The sequence below is a fragment of the Ammospiza nelsoni genome, chromosome 24, assembly GCF_027579445.1.
Source record: "Ammospiza nelsoni isolate bAmmNel1 chromosome 24, bAmmNel1.pri, whole genome shotgun sequence".
In the NCBI taxonomy this organism is placed as follows: domain Eukaryota; kingdom Metazoa; phylum Chordata; class Aves; order Passeriformes; family Passerellidae; genus Ammospiza; species Ammospiza nelsoni.
The window spans coordinates 3,349,497-3,368,732 of NC_080656.1; the positions used below are offsets into that span (position 1 = coordinate 3,349,497).

Here is a 19,236-nt window from a genome sequence, read left to right on the forward strand (position 1 = left end):
GCCACCCAGCATCACACATCCCTGAAATTCCTGTCACAATCACCCCTTCCCCAGACCCAGGGCATCCTCACCAGCCCCCCAGAGCCCCAAACCCATCCAAATCATCACCCCTGCATTTCCCTGGCTTCTCTCAATAAGCCACAATATTGTGAGTGATCCTGCAGAAATGGAGACATCAGTGCCATAAAACACAAGGGACAGAGCAAGGCCACTGGGCTGGAAAATAGCGTGTCTGAAAAAATAAAGACGGGATAAAGATGATGGAGAGGCGACAGCAAGTCTCACCCTGCCATGATTCAGATGACTCTGGGGGGTGAAGAGCGGTCAGGGGGTCCCAGGGGAAAAAGAGGGGTGGAAAATATCCCCCATTTGCAGAAAGTTGTGGCAGCCACAAAGTCCGGGCTTGCCATGAGCTGCCTGCTGGGATATGCGCGGAGAAGGGAAAGTTTCCCAGATCCCCGAGACTTCTTGCCAGCTCCGGGGATGGATTTAGCCGGCACTTGATGCTTATTTTTTTACTCTAATGCCATTATGCCACTTGCTTCCCATCTGAGGGATATTTCCCTAATGCGGCTGAAATACGGCTTAGCCGAGGTTACAGCCATATAACGCTTTGCATTGCAATTGCTTCTTAAGAGCTTGTCCTGTGGAGAAAGCCTTGGGGTTTAAATTTCCAGCCGGAGGGACCCTTCGGTCCTGGCTGCCAGCTGCTCTTTTTCACACAAATCCAGAGGAAAGCAGGGTGCCTGGAGTTTGGCAGGGGTTGGGAATGTTTTCTCCTGCACTGCAATGTGGTCACATGGAGTTGTTGGGAAGGGATGTGGTGGATCTCCCATGGAATTTTTTCATGTTCTTTGCAGAGCACCTGCAAGTAAAGGATTTTAAGATAAAAACTCTTCACAATGGTGCTATAATGGATGGCTCAGGTGACTTGGCATATCTGCATAACATTGGTGGGGTGAGCTGAGTGGGCAGGTGTCCCCAGAGCAGGCAGGAGCAACCTTGATTCTTGCTCTCCTTGCCAAGCCCTGTGCACCACAGCTTCTCCCAGAGCCAGCGAGGGAGCTGCCAGAAATGGGATGAGCTCCAGAGGAGCCAAGTTGCGACAGGATTTAATGGAGGAGCAGCGTTCCCACAAACAGGATGCATGTTTGAGCGATTTTCTCCAGCGGCATCTGTCGCTCTCCAACATCTTGGTAGCATTGCAACAAATTATTTAACCACTACCCACTGTACCCCATCTGTTAGGCAGCCCCTCCACATGGATGGGGCCCTACTTCCCACCTTTCCAGAGGAACTCACCGGCGAAGGCTGAGCGCCAAACAACAGGACAAATTAAATCAAAAGCGCAGCTTCGGCACCCAGGGGGAAAATGCACATCAGCTTTGACTTATTGCATGGCGCACGCTTACAAGAGAGAAGCAGCGGCTTTTGTCACTGCAAGGGGCCATGAAAAATGAATTAGGGCCGCTGCTGGGAGAGGGCATGCAGGAGAATCTTTCATTCCAGCAACGCTGTCCTCTCTCACCTTGGAAGCAACTACGGGGAAAAAACCACAGGGAGGAAGGAGGGGTAAGGAAAGGAAGGAGAGAGGACTTTGTGTTGGGCACCTGATTGGATGCTCTGGGCTGTGGAAGAGACCATGGGAGGAAGAGTGGTGCCAGGAGCAGTGTTGGTGCTTGGGCAGGAGCTGCTGGGAGATGCTGTCTCCTCAGGAGCTCTCTGGAGAAGGCTTGGCTCTGTGGGAGCCTTGACATTGATTTTCACGTACCTTTTGCATTTGTTTTTGCAAGGAGGCAGAAAAGCTCCGTGGGAAGTGGCTCCATGCCAGTCACAGCTTCTGCTGAGCATCAGTCCCTCCCAGCGTCACCACAAGGGTCACCCTTGCCTTTCCAGGGCCAAGGAGAAAGGGATCCAGCTCATGCTGGTGACACTGGGTGGGTGTCATTAACAGCTGCCCTCTAATGAGCCCTGCACCCATCTTTGCTGCAAATCGGATGCTATTTAAGCTCTTTGTGAACCGTAGCCATTGTTAATTTGCTCTAACATGATGACACATGCCCTCTGGACCTTTTCCTGGGGTCCAGTGTCCTTACCAGCACCCCAAGAGGAGGCAGAGGCTGGGAGAGGCTGAAGACAGTCGTTGCCACTTTGCTGAGCCTTGAGCTGCCTCTGAGCTCTCCCTCTCACCGAAATAAAAGAGCTCATTCTTTATTCGACTCATTTACTCCTGAGTTAGAGCCTCGTTCAAGGGTGGTTGGTCCCTGAGTTGTTTTGTTTTGTTTCTTTAAATATTAATTTCCATAATCCATTTATTTCCCAAGGAACTACTTCTTGCAAACAAAAGGTTTAATGCTCCTCTTTTATTCCTGGTAACAAATAAGTTGTCTGAGACGTGCAAAAACCTCGGCAGCAGCGAGCCGTGCGTCGTGCTGATGCCACAACCCATGCTAAGGATGGAGAGATGCATCCCTGAGGGATCACAGGTGCCACAACAGCATCTCCCTGGAGGTGCTCGCCCAGAGAGGGAGGGCAGCAAGCCAGGCCAACGCTGGGAAGCCCCCACAACCTGGGATTCCAATCTTTTGCATGGAGGCGTCTCTGACATGCCTTTTTGAGATGGAAGATTTGAGAGCCGAAGGCCAGGAAGCACAATAGAAGATAGACTGCTTGTACCTCATTGTCTGGAGAATAGATGGGCTGCAGGCTCCCGGAGAATAGGAGCTGCCACTCAGGTGGCTTTAATAGAACAGGCGGCAGATAGATTTCAATAAAAGAAATGAGTATAAATATTGTTAGCGGAGAATAGAGGGAAAGTGAAAAAGATCTTGTTTAACGAGTCACAGTGGGAAACTTTCAAGGACTTTTAAGCTAAAAACTCTTCACAATGGTGCTATAATGGATGGCTCAGGCGACTTGGCAGCTCTGCATAGCATTGGTGGGGTGAGCAGAGTGGGCAGGTGTCCCCAGAACACTGCGGGAAAGGGCATGGCAGGGAGTCAGAGACTGGTTTGGTTTGGAAGGGACCTTGAAGATCATCTCATTCCAACACCCTGACATGGACAGGGTCACCTTCCACTAGACCAGGTTGCTCAGGGCCCCAGTGCCTTGCTTTAACTGTCACTGGAGTTCATGCCAATATATTGACTATGTGCAACCACAGGCTGAATGACCACGGGATGTGGTGGCATCTGGAAGGTCTCTGCATGTCACCTGTCCCTGTGACTGGTGAGATGTGTGGCATGTACCCACCTAATAGTTAAATATCAGAGTTGTTGTGTGAGATATGAGCCCCAAGGGGGATCTCAGGGATGCACTGAGCAAACAGAGCCACAAATGTGGGTCCTGACTGAGCTCTGACTGCATTGAGGGAGAAGTTGAAGAATGTGTCTTTCCTGCCTTTGTGATGGCTCCATTTTGGAATGTGTCTGTCAAAATCCCCGTGTCCTGACCCTTTGGTCATGGGCAGCCAGAGATGCAACCTTTAGAAATAGTCACCTGTGCTCATGTCAGCATAAAATCAGGCCTGGGCAGGTCCTCCACTGTATTTTGGAGTAAAATTCAAGTCACCCTCAGCTCACCTATGCCCCAAAAAGTTGGAAGGGGAAGAAAAGCCACAGCACTACATAGCCACAGGCAAGGAGAGGCTCCCACAGCCCCAGGGAGGAGGGGACACTCATACCAGTGGAGAAGAAGGACTTTATGTCAAGGATTTTATGGCCACCCCTCTCCTTCAAAGCCTGTGTTGCTGTGCACAAGGAGCAAAACTGGCTGAGAGAGTTCCCAAATCCAAGGTAATAAAGGGTCTGAGTAAGGAAAACATGATGTTTTCTCTCTGTTTGGTGACACCAGACACAACTGGTAATGGTTGCCACCCCTGGGGCATGAGGATGAGGAGGGAGCTCAGACTGCAGCAGTGTAGTGAGCTCCTGCCAAGGCTCCCACATCCCTGAGCACCACGCAGTGCCAGGCAGCGAGCGCAGCATCCCCTGGGGCTTTGCACAACATCAGGCCATGGAAACATGCTAATTAACATGGAAAAGCATGTCAGAGGAGAGATTCCCTTCCTTGTCATCGGGAAACTTCAAAAGCAGTGGCTTGGCCCCGTGTAAGCACGACAGAGACTCTGATATGCTGTGTGCCCGTTTCTGGGGAGACGGCCCCGCTTTTGAAGGCTTGTGAACATGGAGAACAGGAGGTGTGTACCCTGTACCTCATGTAGGTGTGCTTCCTAAATGGATTGCTCAGCTAAGGGGGGGTCACAGATAGAAACGGGCTTGAGCCTGCAGTTCAGGGATGCAATATTCGCAAGAGGAGGAGAGGAGTTTGTCTGGGTCGATAGGGTAATCTTAAAAAAAATCATTTTTAGAATGATTGCGCTGGATGGTTTCCAGCAGGTTAATTATCCCTAATCTTTGTCCACTGGAGCATGGCAGCTTCAAGCTGGCACAGAGGGGCTGAAAAGAGGGGGTGCACAGAGGAGAAGCTGCCCTAGCTGGGGTCATTCACCTGATCAAACAAAAATGGGGAAGGGAATTTCAGAAACGCCTGAACTTTGTTCCTGATGTGTTAATGAGCCATCAGGAGAGGGTAATAGTGGCTAATCAGAGGTGAAGCAGGTGCCTTCCCCAGTTTGGCTGGGGAATGTAATGGTGGCAGCCTTAGCTCTTGTTTATCCACACACCTGGGGCTGTGTCCTGCCTCCTTTGAGACGGATTTGGGGTGATTTGGGGTGGTTCTTTTCTCCACCTATTTTCCCATCTGCTCTGATTCTACTAAATCTCCCTTTCCACTCCCATCCCAGCTGCACTTTTCCTCTCACTGCTGTGTGAAGGAGAGGTGAAGCGGGTCCCAGGTGCCAGCAATTCTCTTATTACTTTTGTGTGCTTTATTTATTTACCATAAACTGTTATAGGATGGCCATCAGCACCCCATCGGGGTGACGTTTGAAATATATGGCTCTCGGGCTTAGTGCGTCACTTGGAGCCAGGAGTCTGCACGATGTTAATTTTTATTGCCAGAAGTAGCCATAAATTGATAGTTGAGAATTGCTGTAGGGACTGTAATTAACTAGTTACTATTTCACCTCCAAAAGGAGCAATGTTTCACGCTCTTACTTTTACTTATCTGGAATCAGCTGCTGTCAACATCCGCTGAAGCCCGTATAAAGATTTATAGACCTTGGAGGTAAATATTGACTAATGGGCAGCTTGGCTTAATGTTCACCTTGAAGGACAATAAATTGTGCTATTGATTGAAGCGAGATGTCAATATCTGCATTGTTGTAAACATTTTAATAAAATTATCTCCATAAAATATTCTCTTTCTTTGGCTCATCCTGGCCACTGGGATCAGTGCCTGGAAAATGCAGCAGCACGGTGTAGAGGGCAGGGCAGTGCTTTGGGATCACTGGTGGGACTTTGAGCACCCAGAGACCAACCTTATTGTGGAACCACTGTTGAGGTTGTGCCTTTGGGCTTTAGAGATGAAAAATCTTGCAGCTCTGGCTGGCTCAGCTTGATCTGAAGTGCAAGGAGTTGATATGGACACGGGGAAGAGCTCCAAGGAAGGTTTTTCAGTGGCATCACAGGCAGTCTTCAGCCAGGGAAAGCTGTGAGCAGTGTCCTAGAGACCTGAACATGGCTGCAACACTGAGCCAGGGGACAGTGGCATGTAATTAATTTGGGAACATGTGTTCACTTTCTGGTGAGTTATTATCTTGTCAGAGGCTCAATGGAAGCAAATGAGGAGGAGGAGTCAGAAGGGAGATGAGTCAGGATGGGAAAACGAGGAGAAGGGAGGGAAGGAGAAGGGCATGGAGGGAGGAATATGGATGCAGGAGGCATCTGCCCACACCTCATTGCATCCATGCTGTGTGGGACCCCAAGCACAGCTTGGCCATCTGTTGGGTTTGCCTTGGTGCTCCGTGCCACACCAGGACCTCGCCTCTGTGGCTCCTCCATATTCATGATGGTCAAACTCCTCCTTTCCTGAGGCTTTTAATAGAGATCTGCAGAGCAAATCCCAAACAGTGCATGGTGGTGATCTGTGTGCAGCCTCCTGCTCACTGAGCACAAGGACTCAGGCTCTGCTTTTCCATCTCCCCTGCTCACAGTGGGTTAGTTCATCATCCTTGGCTGATGAGCAAGGATTACACTTGTGCGTCGTCCATGGCCATTCCATTTCTAGCCTGCATTATATTATTAGTATTAATAATAATAATGATGGGTGCTGGCTGTGCTAGTTTTCTAGCTCCTGAGGAGATGAGAGAGCTCTCCATTAATTCCTGCAATATTTCAGCTCCTAATTCTGCTCAAGCTGAGAGAGCCTTGAAAGTTTCCACCATCAGTTCAGGCAGAGAAGAATTGGTACCTCTGGCAGAGCTCCTGGAGCTGCAGGGCTCTGGTCAAGCCTTGCCCTGGGCATTCCCAAGTTCCAGGTGCTTCCAGGATGTGGTCCCAGAGTGAAGAGACTTAACAGATATGATTTTCCTTCAAAGACACTTGTATAGGAGAGGATGGGGGAATGTTGTCTTTGTCACCTGGTGTCACCAGGGGGCAGGGACTCTTTATGTCACCTAAATATTCGAGATGCTGTATCTGTCACTAAGGAGGCATGCCTGGGCTAGAGCCTCTTGCAGGGATGGGTATCCCCAATGCTGTTGTCATCTGAGCATGACTTATATCATGTTGTGCACAGGACAGAAACAGGAGTCATCTCCAGCTCAGAACATCCTGTCTCAGTCTGGGGCAGGCTCTGTTTGGCTGTAGCCCAATTCCCAGGATGCCAGACCCTGAGTTCCTGAACTTCAAGCTCTGCCTCTCCGTCAGCTGATTACTGTGCACATATCTCAGACTTCAATGCAATGCAGGCACAGGGGAAACCTTCATCCCCCAATTTCCTGTGCTTTTGCAGGTGGAAATCTGACCCTTGCAGTTACTTTAATGAAGTCTTTTGCTGGGGAACAAAATGCACTCGAGCTGCTTTGCTCCCTGATCAAGCCAGGCACACAAATTATGGCTTGACTATGGCAAGAGCTAATTCTTGTCGTGTGTGAGCCGAGTCTGGAACTTGGGAAAGGGCCTTTGGTGAGTTGGGAAGCAGTGTTATCTGAGCCTTTGCACAACCTAGAGTCAAATTTGTGCACGGAGCATCTGAAGGCCACCGGCTGTGTCCTTACTTTATCAGCAGGCAGCGCTGTGCTACAGAGAAGCTGATTCTAGGTCAGCCACAAAAAGGAATTTTTTTTCCCCCTCTCTCCTTTTTTTTTTTTTTCAGTGCTGCAGGGCCGCTGGATGTAAAGCTGTAATTTTTGTGTCTCTAAAGGATATTGATTTTGGGGTAACGCCTTCATATCTCACTCTTCAGTTGCACTAAGTACTGATGAGCTCAGCGGTTTGCACCACCAGCCACCCGGGTGGGAATTTCAGCACAGGGCTGAGGACACTGGTGCATGTCAGCAATTCATCAACAGGAAAACTCACTTCACTCCTTTGCAAAGCTCACAGGGCTGCCTTCCCAGTTAGGTCAGCCTGGAAAGGTGGGATGTATGTGTGCATGCATGATGTCCTCAGTTCAGGGAGCAGTGGACATGCAGAGTACCAGGGATGCTGTGTGGAGGTGGCAGCTGTGAGTGCTGGTGCAGGGAGAGAGAGCCAAGGTGGGATTTCATCATGGCTGAGTGTATTTGCACTAGTTTGAGTTGACAATAGTGGCACCTGGGATTGCAGCAGGATCCTGGCAGATGCCTGGGGTGCTCAGTGTTGAGCTGTTCCAGGGCACTACAGGAACACCATCAGTGCTGCTTCGGTCTTTCCGTGGTGGGTGGTGAAGTCTGACCACACCACCCCTGCAGCATGGGAAGAGATGCCATAAAAGCATCAGCCGGTGGGATGCAGCGGTGTGTGCCCTGCTGGGAGCCTCCCACGTGTGGATGTTGCATGCATTTGTTAGGAGCAGGATGCACACGGTTGACCGGCCAAGCACGGCGAGCTGTGGCCCATCAGGTCACGCCAGCACAGACAGCAGTGTCCGGGTGGGAAGCCAGGGCTGGCCGAGCTCACGGCATCCCCCTGGGGACCAGGGACCTGTGCTTGGCCTCTCTGCCATTGGCACTCGCTCCCAGAAACAGCTGTCCAGAGCTAATTTATTTCCTAATGCTGCAGCAATGTTAATTTATAAATTACACTGGTAATTCGAGCTATTATTAATTTCAGATGGTGTAGGGCAAGCCTAATTAAAATATGACACCAATTGCCACACATATGTACCAAGGACTACCGTTTAAAATTTATAGGAATATTAAGTGTGACACGGGGCTTGGAGATGTTCTGTGCAGTAATTACAGCATCCTGGCTGCAGGAGATCCAGTGGGGAGATGTAAACAACAGGAAAGGGAGAAGTTGTCTCTGTTTTGGGACTGCAAAAAGTAATTTTTGTTGCTTGTTTGGGGGAGGAAGTGGGGAATCTTATGCCCCAACCTGCTCCCGGCCAGCCAAGCATTGGATGTTTTTCCAGGAGTGTGTGAAAATAAAGAGAACTCCTGCAAGGAATGGGGGCTGAAAGATGCCAGAGTGAAGAAAATGCCATATTGCATCTTTCTGACTTTGAGTGAAACTAGAAGCTGCACGGCAGCCTGGATGGGGGAGAGGACGACAAGAAATGAGCCTGGGGTGGCACAGGGTGGTTCAGCTAAAGGGAGGTGTTGGCACCACCACTAATGGCAATAGACTTGCTGTGAATTAATTGAAGCTGAAAAATTAGAGAAGGGTGTTTATGTGAGCTGAGTTAGCCTGGAGGAATCTCCCAGCAGAGCGGATGTGCAGAGGTGAGCTCAGGTCATTTTGCAGGTTTGCCCACTTTGCCCACCCTGAGCACATCAAGGACATTATCTCCAGCAAGTGATGCTGGAGCAGCCCAGTGTTTGCAGAAACCTTTCTGGCAATGATGTTATTGGAATGGAGGGGCACAGGCACAAGGGCATTCCAGGCTGGGACCTGCAGGCTGGGTGTCCCAGTGCAGAGTGACACGCTCACAGATGGTGAGCAGCCAGTGGGCACAGGTTTGTTGTGCCTCCCCATCACTCAGGGCTCTCTGTCTCTGCCTCCGCAGCCGTGGGCTTCATCAGCGAGGATGAGTACCTGGAGATCACGGGAATCACGCGGGAGCAGTCGGGAGAGTACGAGTGCAGCGCCTCCAACGATGTCTCAGCGCCCGTCGTCCAGCGAGTCAAAGTCACCGTCAACTGTGAGTCCCTGTGGCCCTCTGGGGACAGGGTGGGGCTGCAGAGGGTCACCCTGCTGCCCCACAAGGGAGTGAGGCACACAAAGGCCCCAGAGCGAGACAGGCAGCAGCAGTTTTTCTGAGCAGGTGGTGTTTTGCCCTATTTTCCCCTTCTTTTCAAGCTCCGTTTTTTCCCACCACCTCCTCCTCAGCTGTCTCCATCAACCTGGGTTTTCTGCCCATGGAGAGGTGCTGTGCTGATAACCTCTGAGGAGAGGAGAGAAGTGAGCAGTAAATAGAATTTTTTTTTTTTCTGTTAGAAAAAATGAGAGAGAGGAAGAAAGCAGCATATTTCATGTTTAGACATACACAAAGACCTTCCTAAGCCCCTCTCTGGTCACTCCATTAGCTGAACATATAACAACCATGAGTTGGGGTTCTGCTGTGTTTGGAAGAAAACCCCTATGAACCTGAAAACCTCTGTAGAGCAGCACCAGAGTGGCAGGAGCTGAGAGAGGGCTTAGAGATTATTTCAGCTCCTGCTCACGTGCAGGGAGAGAAAGGAAATCTTGAGGAGCAAGGGGCAGGGATAGAGCTGTGGTTGTTGTTTATTTGCTTTGTTATACATAGTAGTAAAGAACTGCTATTCCTATTCCCATATCTTTGCCTGAGAGCCTCTTGATTTCACAATTCTAAAAATTCAGAGGGAGGGAGGGGTTCACATTCTCCATTCCAAGGAAGGCTTTTTCTGCCTTCCCTAACAGACACCTGTCTTGTGAACCAAGAGAGATAGGAGTCCCAAAGTCTGCTGGATGTTCACCCCACGTTTCCCCTCTCCCCACAGACCCTCCGTACATCTCGGATGCGAAGAGCACCGGGGTGCCCGTGGGGCAGAAGGGCATCCTGCTGTGTGAGGCCTCTGCTGTCCCCTCTGCTGAATTCCAGTGGTACAAAGATGACAAGAGGTAAGTGTTTTTATTTAACTAATCAGATTTGTGGAGGGGAATTTTCCCAGGAACCTCTTTCAGTCCCCACTGGGGGAGGATTGCTGCTGCCCATGCCTCTGTGTGAAGGTGTTGTGGTAAATCCCTGCCTGGGTGAAGCATAATGTCCAAAATGGATATTGGCAGCACAAATCCAGGCACTTAAGAGTGGATGAAATCTCTGTCATCTCTTTAAATGCTTTGGCCAGAAGGCAGCTCTTGGAAAAGCAAAAGGAATGTGGTGTCAGTCAAGAAACAGGGTTTGCTTTGCCTCAGAGACAGCCTGCCTTGCTTTGGGGTGAAAATGAACCTTTTAGATCAACCTGCAACTTCTGTGTCCTGCCAAAGCACCAGGACATGGCTGGGGAATGAGGAGTGGTACAACACAGCCTGGAGTATGTTCCGCCCTGGAGAAATTGCCTCTCTCTGACCCCAAGCAAAGTGGTTTTAACCAATTTTTGAGTTGATTAGCCCAGAGAGGCTGTGGTGTGGCCAACCATAGGACAAGCCACACCGGTCACTGATAAGGAGGGATGTTTTGGCCAAAAAAAGATGCTCCAGAAGCTGGAGGGAAGTCTGGCTCTGCCTGCCTCAGCCAGTTGGAGAGGAAAGGAGCAGCAGCGTGTACAAAGCTGCGGATGTTTGTGTGGCAGATGAAAGGCTGTGCTCAGAACTAGGTCAGATCACGAGGGCCTGCGGAGAAGCGGCAGGAGCAGGCTCAGCCCGCCTGATCAGCACCCAGCGTGGCTCATAATGGGAATCCAGCACTTCCCCTGAGGAATTAGCAAGCAAGAGCTGCAGGAGCTAAGCAGGATGGGGACACCAGTTCAGGGAAGCCCAAGCACTTGGTTAATGCTCCAGCATTTGTGCTGGCTGAGAAGCCTCCCTGCTGTGGTGGGTGCCTATTGCAGCACTCACTGGGGACACGCAGAGATGAAAGAGGAAGGTCACAGAAGGCATTCTGCAGAACAGAGAGGAGTGAGGACATGGGAGGGAAACCAGGCTCTTCTGTAGGGTGTGAATGAGCCTTTCCCAGATTCCCTCCTGGCATGGGAGCATCCCTCTCTCTGCACAGCATTTGGCAAGTCCCAGCACCGTCCCATCACCCTGCAGCACTGAGGATGCCTCAGGTCAGCATGGGCTGGCAGCTGGAGACCCCAGCAGAGCAGCATCCATCTCCCTTATCTTTCCCAATACCTTCTCCTCTCCCTTGTTTCTCAAGATCCATCTCCCCACTCAGGCACAACCAGAGGATAACTGGGCATGGAACACAGTGAGCACTTCCCTTGCTGATGTCACCCCCATGACCTCCCATTCCTCTTTTCTCCCAGACTGGCTGAAGGACAGAAAGGGCTGAAAGTGGAGAACAAAGCCTTCTTCTCCAGACTGACCTTCTTCAACGTCTCCGAGCAGGACTATGGCAACTACACCTGCGTAGCCTCCAACCAGCTAGGGAACACCAACGCCAGCATGATCCTCTACGGTGAGTGGGGCTGAGGGAATCAGCCTGGAAGGGGGAATGGCTTCACAATGAGAGACATGGGAAGGGTATCCCATGTCTTTTGGGGGAATGTGTATTTGCTGCTGGTCCTTTCTGCCCTTGGCACGTGGGCTGGAAGTTGTGGTGAGTCCTTGGGAAGGGGAGAACCTCCAGAGCTGCCTCCTGATCCAGGTCCAGTGTCCCCCACCATTCAGAGATGTTTGTCACTGTGTTTGGGACATGCCATGAATGCAAAGTTAGGAGCTGGCTGCAGGTTTCCATCTTCTTGCTTTGATGAGTACCTGAGAGAGCCTCAGTGTGAAGGCATCCCCCTGTGTCGATAAATGAGAGGAGAGATGCTGCTCAGTGTCACTGATGCCCCATTCCCATGTGAGAACAAACAGGCTCCCTGCTCCATCACCTTCTAGGCCATGTTTTCTGCTCCTGCCAAGCAGGAGGTGCCAAGGGAGATGGAAAGGTGTGGAGGGCAGGAAGGAGGAGAAGGTTTGTAGCCTTGTCCCAGGACTGTTTTCCCTGCATGCTGGAGCTGGGATCAGAGCAATGCTGGCTCTGCCCATGGATGGGAAGGGCTGTGATTAATTGAGATATTTGTCAAACCTCTTCAGGTGGCAGCGAAACCAGAGCAGGGGCTGTGCTCTCCAGGAGTCAGGAATGGATGACAGATCTCATCCCTGGCCACTGCTTGGGGATATTTCCCTGCTGGGGTGTGGGGTGTGTGGTTCTTGCAGCTGAACCATGCAGGACAAGTGGGGACTGGGGACCTCCAACCTCTCCCCAACATTGTCCTCCTCCTTGCCACCTGCTTGTTGCGCCTGATCATCTCCTTGTCTCTTGTTCTTGTACAGTCAGAGGGAGCAGAGCAGAGGGACAGATGAGCCTTCCTCATCCCCAGGTCCCTCAGGGCAGTCTGTATCCCGGCCATACGAAGTGTGTTAGGATAGGGAGCAGTCCCACAGTATGTTCTGGGTTCTGGACTGTGCCAGGGCAGTGAGAGGCATCTGGAGACCCTGGGAAATGCTGTCCATGTCCTGGGAAGGGGCTGGATGGATTCCAAGGGTGCAGTTTAAGGATGGTAGGAGATGTCAGGCTTTTCCAGGGGCCACACCACAGCTGTGAGGTCAGGATGGCATCACAGGACAGGCTTATCCTCCCCTGCCACTGGTACTGGCAGCTGTGCCAGGTGCCCCTGACCCGTGACAGAGGAGTTCATCCCATATTGCATGCTCAGATCCATTTGTCTCCCAGTAAAGTCCAAGCTGCATGTGATGAAGGTTCACCTGTGCTAAGCCATCATTGCCGTTGCTTAGGAACTATCTCAGTTCTGTGCCCCATCAGCCTTCCTGGCAATCCAATAACCCCATGTTTTAGGGATGCCAACACCTCTGGCACTGCAAAGCCACCCAGGCCTGGCTCCACCTGTTTTGCAGGCATAGGGTGGCCGTGCCAAGTGCTCAGCATAGCCTCAGGCACATCCTTAGCTGTGATATTGCAGCTTTCCAATGTGTTTATGAGGTTAAAATCTTGATTAAAATCTTGATTAGTGGGAGCCTTCAGTTTGGCATCTGCAGATCCAGGCTGGATGAACAGCCTATAAGTAAAGATGGCATCTCCGTGATGAAGAGCTCATGGTTCCTTGGGTTCCAACCTGTCTGTGGGACTCATGCTATGATGGCAGTGTCAGCTGGGACGCTGGGAAGCATCCCACAAAAGCCTAAGCTTATTTTATGGTCTCCCCTTAGCTTTGAGGTCTGGCTGTGAATCCCATCAGGGAGCGAAATCAGAGTCCTTTGACCACCCATAAAGACTCCATTGATTGAATGATCTGTTCAGTCTTTAATAATTGAGTCCCCTTTGGGGGGATGACAGTTCCCTGAGGAGACTGTGACATATGGGGGTCCCCATCTCCTGGTACAGAGCTCCCCAGCACCCCCAGGAACAATCATTCCCTAATTACCAGGGTTGTGATGGCCCCAGGCATCATAGGGCCAAGCTCACCCATCCCTAAGCAACTGGTGTCTTCAATCTGGGGATTAATGTGTCTTTATTTATCAATATATTTGTTCATTTATTTAATGCAAGATAAGAGGGAAGTGGATGCAGTGGCTGCACTACCTGTGCATGAGAAATGTCTCTTCTGTGAGGTTTTGGGGGACAATTTTGTGAGTGGCCCCTTTTCCCTGAAGCTGAGTGTTTTGGAGTTTTTTCCCCCACAAATGGAGGTTTCATCTGTGCAGGTAGCATGACATGAGCCTTTTTAGGGTTGTGAGAGAGGCTAATGTAGCGTTCATCTTTTAATCCTTTTTTTAATCTAATTTTTCATGGAGGTCAACTAGTGCTTTATTTAACATGTAGCACTCCTTATTCCAGAGCTGCCGTCTCATTCAGTGGCTCATTTGGTGCTGTCTGGGATGTGATAGAGTGCTCAGGGAAACCACATCATTCTGTGGAGTTGGGGAAAAAAACCAACCCTCTGCTTCTCACCCATCACACAGTCTATGTTGCTCCCAGAGGCAGCTGTCAGGCCATAAATCTTTTTGGGATGTTGCAGGATTAGCAAGAGGGATGGGCCCTGAACTCACGGGGGATAGCTGAACCCCGTGCATCCCCACATCCCAGCCCCTGTGCTTTGCCTTTTGCACAGGGTGCAGCTACAGGCTTTGCCAGCTCTGAGCTCCCATATTCATCTCACTTAGAGGCGAGGGGACCATGGCCCCACAGCAGTGGGGTGTGATTTGGGCAATCAGATCCCATTTCTACCCCATCCACTGGTTTTCCCACCCCAGGTCGAGGGCAGGCTGAGGGAGGTGTCTCGAGCCTGCGCTTTCCATTGCCCTTTTACCTTAACTTTCCCTTGTTCTTTAATTTTTAGAAGAGACAACTACCGCTCTGACACCCTGGAAAGGTCAGTAATCTGGGGGTTCCCTACAATGTGAGTGCTTCCCCTGCTGTTCCCCTTGGGCCCCTCTGGCTCCCACCACAGCTCATCTCAGTGGGAGCCACAGCACCCACCAGCTGGATCTCCTGCCCCACAGCCCCACTGCTTTCACTGGTGTAGGGATGAATCAGGGCTTTCTTAGCCACCCTCCCATCCTGCCCCCTCCATGCCAGCCTGCTGTGCCTGTCTGGTGGTGGTCTGTGCCCTCTGCATGCCTGTCCCCATCCCATGGTGTCCTGCTCCGTTCCCATTGCCAGGGCACAGCAGGGATGTCTTTGGGCTGCTTTCCCAGTGCTACTGTGTAAGTGGCCTTGTGGCAGGTCCTTCCTCCTCTGGGATGCTTCTAATGTGTTTTTTATGGGATGAGATAGGGGTGGACAGGCATTTGGTCCCCCTCCTGGTGTTATTCCTGGCCAGGACAGCCAGCTCTCTGCTGTGCAATCTTACTGTCTGGCCAACTGGCTTGGTGGCATCTTGATTTTGGGGTGGCTTCATTGTTGATGAATTGAGTGGTCAGTCCTTGGGATGACTTGTAGATGTCTGTAGAGGCAGTGTGTGAGACCTGGATCTGTGAGGTGTGAGGTGTCTGAGTGGGTGGAGAGTGTTACTGGTGGGAAGCCAGATGGTTACTGATGCTCAGTGCCCCGGTCAGGTTTTGAAGCGAGGGGACATGTCCTGGGGTTTCAAAAGCAGTTGTGAATCAGACCTTGTGGTTAGCCCTGTGTCCACAAGACATGAGTGTGGATGCCTTCCTGAGGTCTTTTTCCAACTTAGTCATCTCCTGGGCCAACTATTTTGTGAAAAGATGGGTGTTTTGGTGAAAGCCATTGTCCAAGACACCCTCCACATCCTTTCCCACAGTGAGCTTTGAACTCATCGCTTCTTGTGGTCCACATAGATGGGTGGGCTTGGCTCTTCTTGACCCTCCTCATCCCATATCCTTGAGGTGGTCTGGGCCCATACTGAGCCCCACAGAGACTCTGAAGAGGTGGAAAACACCAAGTCCTCAATGTAGTGCTGCTGGTGGTGTCTCTGCAGGGTGGGCAGGTGGTTACTGTCCCTCCCAAGGGACACTGGAGAGCAACAGGGTGATTGCCCTGGGGTGGGCGGAATGTGCTGGGCAGTAACTGTCATCTCCCCTACAAGTGTGGCTGTAAAACTGGGACCAGTTTGGGGGAGGGTGAAGGGGGCTGAGGGAGGTTGGACAGTGAGCTTGAAATGGGGACTTCAGACTGAAAAGGGACCAGAGAGGATCTTGTCCCAAAAATCAGCATTTGTGAGGATAGGGATGGCTGTTCCCATGTTCCTGAGACAGCACAGATGGAAGGGGACACCCAGAGACCTCTCAGAGCAACCCCACCACGTGCAACACCACCAGGGGCCCCAAATAGCGTGATTTTTTTTATTGTTTCAATCTTTATTTCATGGTTTCTGCTATTTGTTGACTTCATGACCAACCACACGGGCATTCCTGTCCCTCCCCACAGGCCCTGGAGCAGTGCACGACGGGAACAACGGCGCGTGGCGGCGAAGCGGCTGCGCGTGGCTTCTGCTCCTCCCGCTCGCCCACCTCGCCCGCCAGTTTTGACCCGAGAGCCGGCCCGCGGAGTAGTGGCAGCGACGACCACGGCCAGCGAGCGCAAGCAGAAAGGAGTGGGAGAAAAGAAGAAGAAGAAGAAGAAGTGTTCACCGTTTCCGAAAATAATCATAAGAATTGAGAGAGTTTCCGGCCAGGCCACCTGGGGGAGGGGGAGAGAGGAAAAACACGCAAAAAAAAAAAAAAAAAAAAACAAAACCACAACAGGAATTTGGAATGGAGAGAAAAGGGAAAAAATTAATAATCCAAGGCTTCCTGCTGAAGATGCAATGCGACTGAGTCTTTTTTTTTCCACCCTATTTTATTTTTTTTGTCCCCTACCACTTTTTCCCCCCATTTTCGTTGTTCTCTGCCACAGGCCAGCGGGGAGGATGGATGGGGCCATTGGAGTGTGGCACTTGTCCTCTGCCCTGTCCTCTTCACTGCCGCCACCCGCCTGCTCCCTCCCGTGGGACCCTCCATCCAGACACATGGGTTTTCTCCTTTGCCAAGATTTCCCCGTCTTCTCATGGACTGTGCCGCCATTTGTGTTTCTGAATATATATACATATATATATATATATCTCCATGTATACATATATATATGTATAGATATATAGATCTTCAACAGTTACCACACCACCACGAAAGGAAAGGGAGGAAGGAGACCGGCGTCGAGCCACGCTTACATCGTACCATCCACGGACATCGTGAATGATAAGGGATTCTGAGTCATGGTTAATTTTATTAATTGTATTTTCTGATACGAGCCTAGAACTCTTAGTTCCTAAAAAACAGAAATGCAAAAAAAAGAGGGGGAAAAAAAGAAAAAAAAAAAAGAGGAAAAAAAACAATCCAGGAGAAGGGGAGCAAGCGGAAAGAAGTTTGTTTGCCGAGGAGACGACCAGCCAAGGAGGTTTGTGAGCCCGGCGAGGAGGATGAGGAGGAGTCCTGTGCTGAAACACCCCCGAAACCGGCCCAAAAGCGGTCGTCTGGACAGTTCCTGCTGAGGGCACAGATGATACTCGCCGCGCGTTGAGGTGGAGGGAGATACTGAATCTTTTTATGGGATATATATATACAGTATATATAAATATACATATATATATATATATAATTTTCTTTTTTGTTAGAGTTCTAGCCACAGTTCCCAGCAGGGTCCTTCCGCTGCCATTACTGCATGCTGTATATGGAGTTAGGTGTGTATCAGTTCTCAACGAGACGAGCGTCTCAGTCACACATCCCTGAACCCCCTCGCCTTTCCACCCTCGGGTCACCGGGGACAAAGGGTCACAGGGGACCAGGGCCCCTCTCTGTTGCTTTTTGCCGCGTGGCCCCGGCCTTTTCGCGGTGGAATAAAGCGAGCTGAGGGACAGAGGGAGATCTATATAGCTCAGTTTTATATATTTTTATATATATATATATATGTGTATGTATATGTGTGTGTGTGCGTGTGTGTGTGTGTGTATATGTATATATATATATATATAAAAAAAAAACCAACACAAAATAAATGAGAAAAAGAAGACGAAGCAACTGGCCCCTGCCGAGGTGCAGGACCTGTTGCCTCGCCAACCATTTCAGCGGGGGTTTCTCCTGCAATTGGTTTTCCTCCTTCAATTTCCTTTCCTTCCCTGCGGCCGGCGGCGGGGGGCACACGGGGGGCCCGGGCGCGGGCAGGCAGGCGGCGAGGGGGCTCTCTCTGCCTATCCATTAAAACGATTGTTCCATGTGGCCGCTCCGTCTGCTTGTGGTGCTCATTGCCGCGGGGGCCAGGGCCACTCCGCGTTCTCCCCTTGCGCCACCAGGAATGGGGAGGGATGTGGGGAGGAGTGCTGGAGGGAGGGGTGGCAGATGGGAGCACCAAGTCATCACAATGGGGCAGGAGAGCATTGGAAAGATGGCCCCTGGACCTCACTGATGAGCCCAGCAGGAATGCTGTCCCAGGTAAGGCTTGGGTGAGTAGATGGAGACAGTGTGGGGCACAGCTGTGCCAAATTTCCCAGCTCAGGACCCCACTCAGTGGCCCTAAGCTCAGGTGTGGCTCTCTAGCCCAGCTGCAAAGCATTGCTGGGGATGCTTGTGGAGCAGCTGAAGTGAATCCTGCGTGGGAAGAAGGGACAGAGTGATGTGAGGTGGGTGCAGGGAACAAGGTCCCTCATGCAGTGCTCCATACAGACAAAGCACGGCAGGATTGTTTGGGTGTAGGTGCGTTTTGCTGTCCATGGAGCCTTGTCTTGGTCAGTGTCTTGGTTTTTGGTGATGCTGGAAAGTTGCTCAGTGAGTTTGGTCCTCATCCTCAACTGTTGCCTCCAGGGTGCTGGTTTCTTCCAGTCACCTGACACATTTGCAGGATCAGAAGTTGGGTGCTGTTGATGGTGTGACAGTTTTGTGTGAGCTTTTATTATTTTTTGACCCTATGATGTAACCCAAGAAATGAGCATGGAGAAGGAGGATGGGAAGATGTTACTTTGAGGTGTGACATGCAATGTCCAGGTGATACCAGGTAAGGGAAGAACCATGCTCAGGCTTTGTGGCATATCCCAAGGAAGGGACAGGGTACTGAGAGTGTGGACAGGGACAGGACAGCTGGGCACAGGTAGCAGGCTCAGGATGGCAGAGATGATGGTGTTGGGTCTTTATGCAGCTCCTGCAACTCCCAGGTTGGACCAGCCAGCCACAGTTGAGCAAACCTGGTAGGAGGGGCAATGCCCAGATGCTTGGGGGTAATGGGGAGGGATCCAGGGATAGGTATGGAGGTAAGAGGGCTCTCTCCCTCACCTCCTCTCTGTAATTGTAACTTTTTGGTGTTCTAGGTGAGAGATCAAGGAGTTCCAAAGTAGCAGACAAAGAGGAAGTTAAAGAGAGAGAGGCAGCTCGATGGATGCATTTATGTAATAATTTATTGACATAGGTAAGGGTGTCTCTTGGTGCTGGGAAGGGATGGAGGTCATGATCTGACATATGCCTTCCCTCCCCCTGGATGTAGCAGCTGAGGTCCATGTCCTTAGGCACAGGT

At 50.9% G+C, this 19,236-nt stretch overlaps 1 protein-coding gene across 4 annotated transcripts in view; it reads left to right on the forward strand.

Moving 5' to 3' along the window:
- Positions 1–17,743, forward strand: part of LOC132083618 (protein CEPU-1) — a 391,422-nt gene extending 373,679 nt beyond the window's left edge. For 3 of the 4 annotated variants that reach the window (XM_059488402.1, XM_059488404.1, XM_059488401.1), the window contains 5 exons: positions 9,112–9,246; positions 10,067–10,187; positions 11,537–11,688; positions 14,576–14,608; positions 16,129–17,743. In XM_059488402.1, the coding sequence (XP_059344385.1) occupies positions 9,112–9,246; positions 10,067–10,187; positions 11,537–11,688; positions 14,576–14,608; positions 16,129–16,229 (542 nt within the window). In that variant the 3' untranslated portion in view covers positions 16,230–17,743. The remainder of the gene's footprint in view (positions 1–9,111; positions 9,247–10,066; positions 10,188–11,536; positions 11,689–14,575; positions 14,609–16,128) is intronic. The other variant, XM_059488403.1, reaches the window with a different exon arrangement.
- The last annotated feature ends 1,493 nt before the right edge of the window (positions 17,744–19,236 follow it).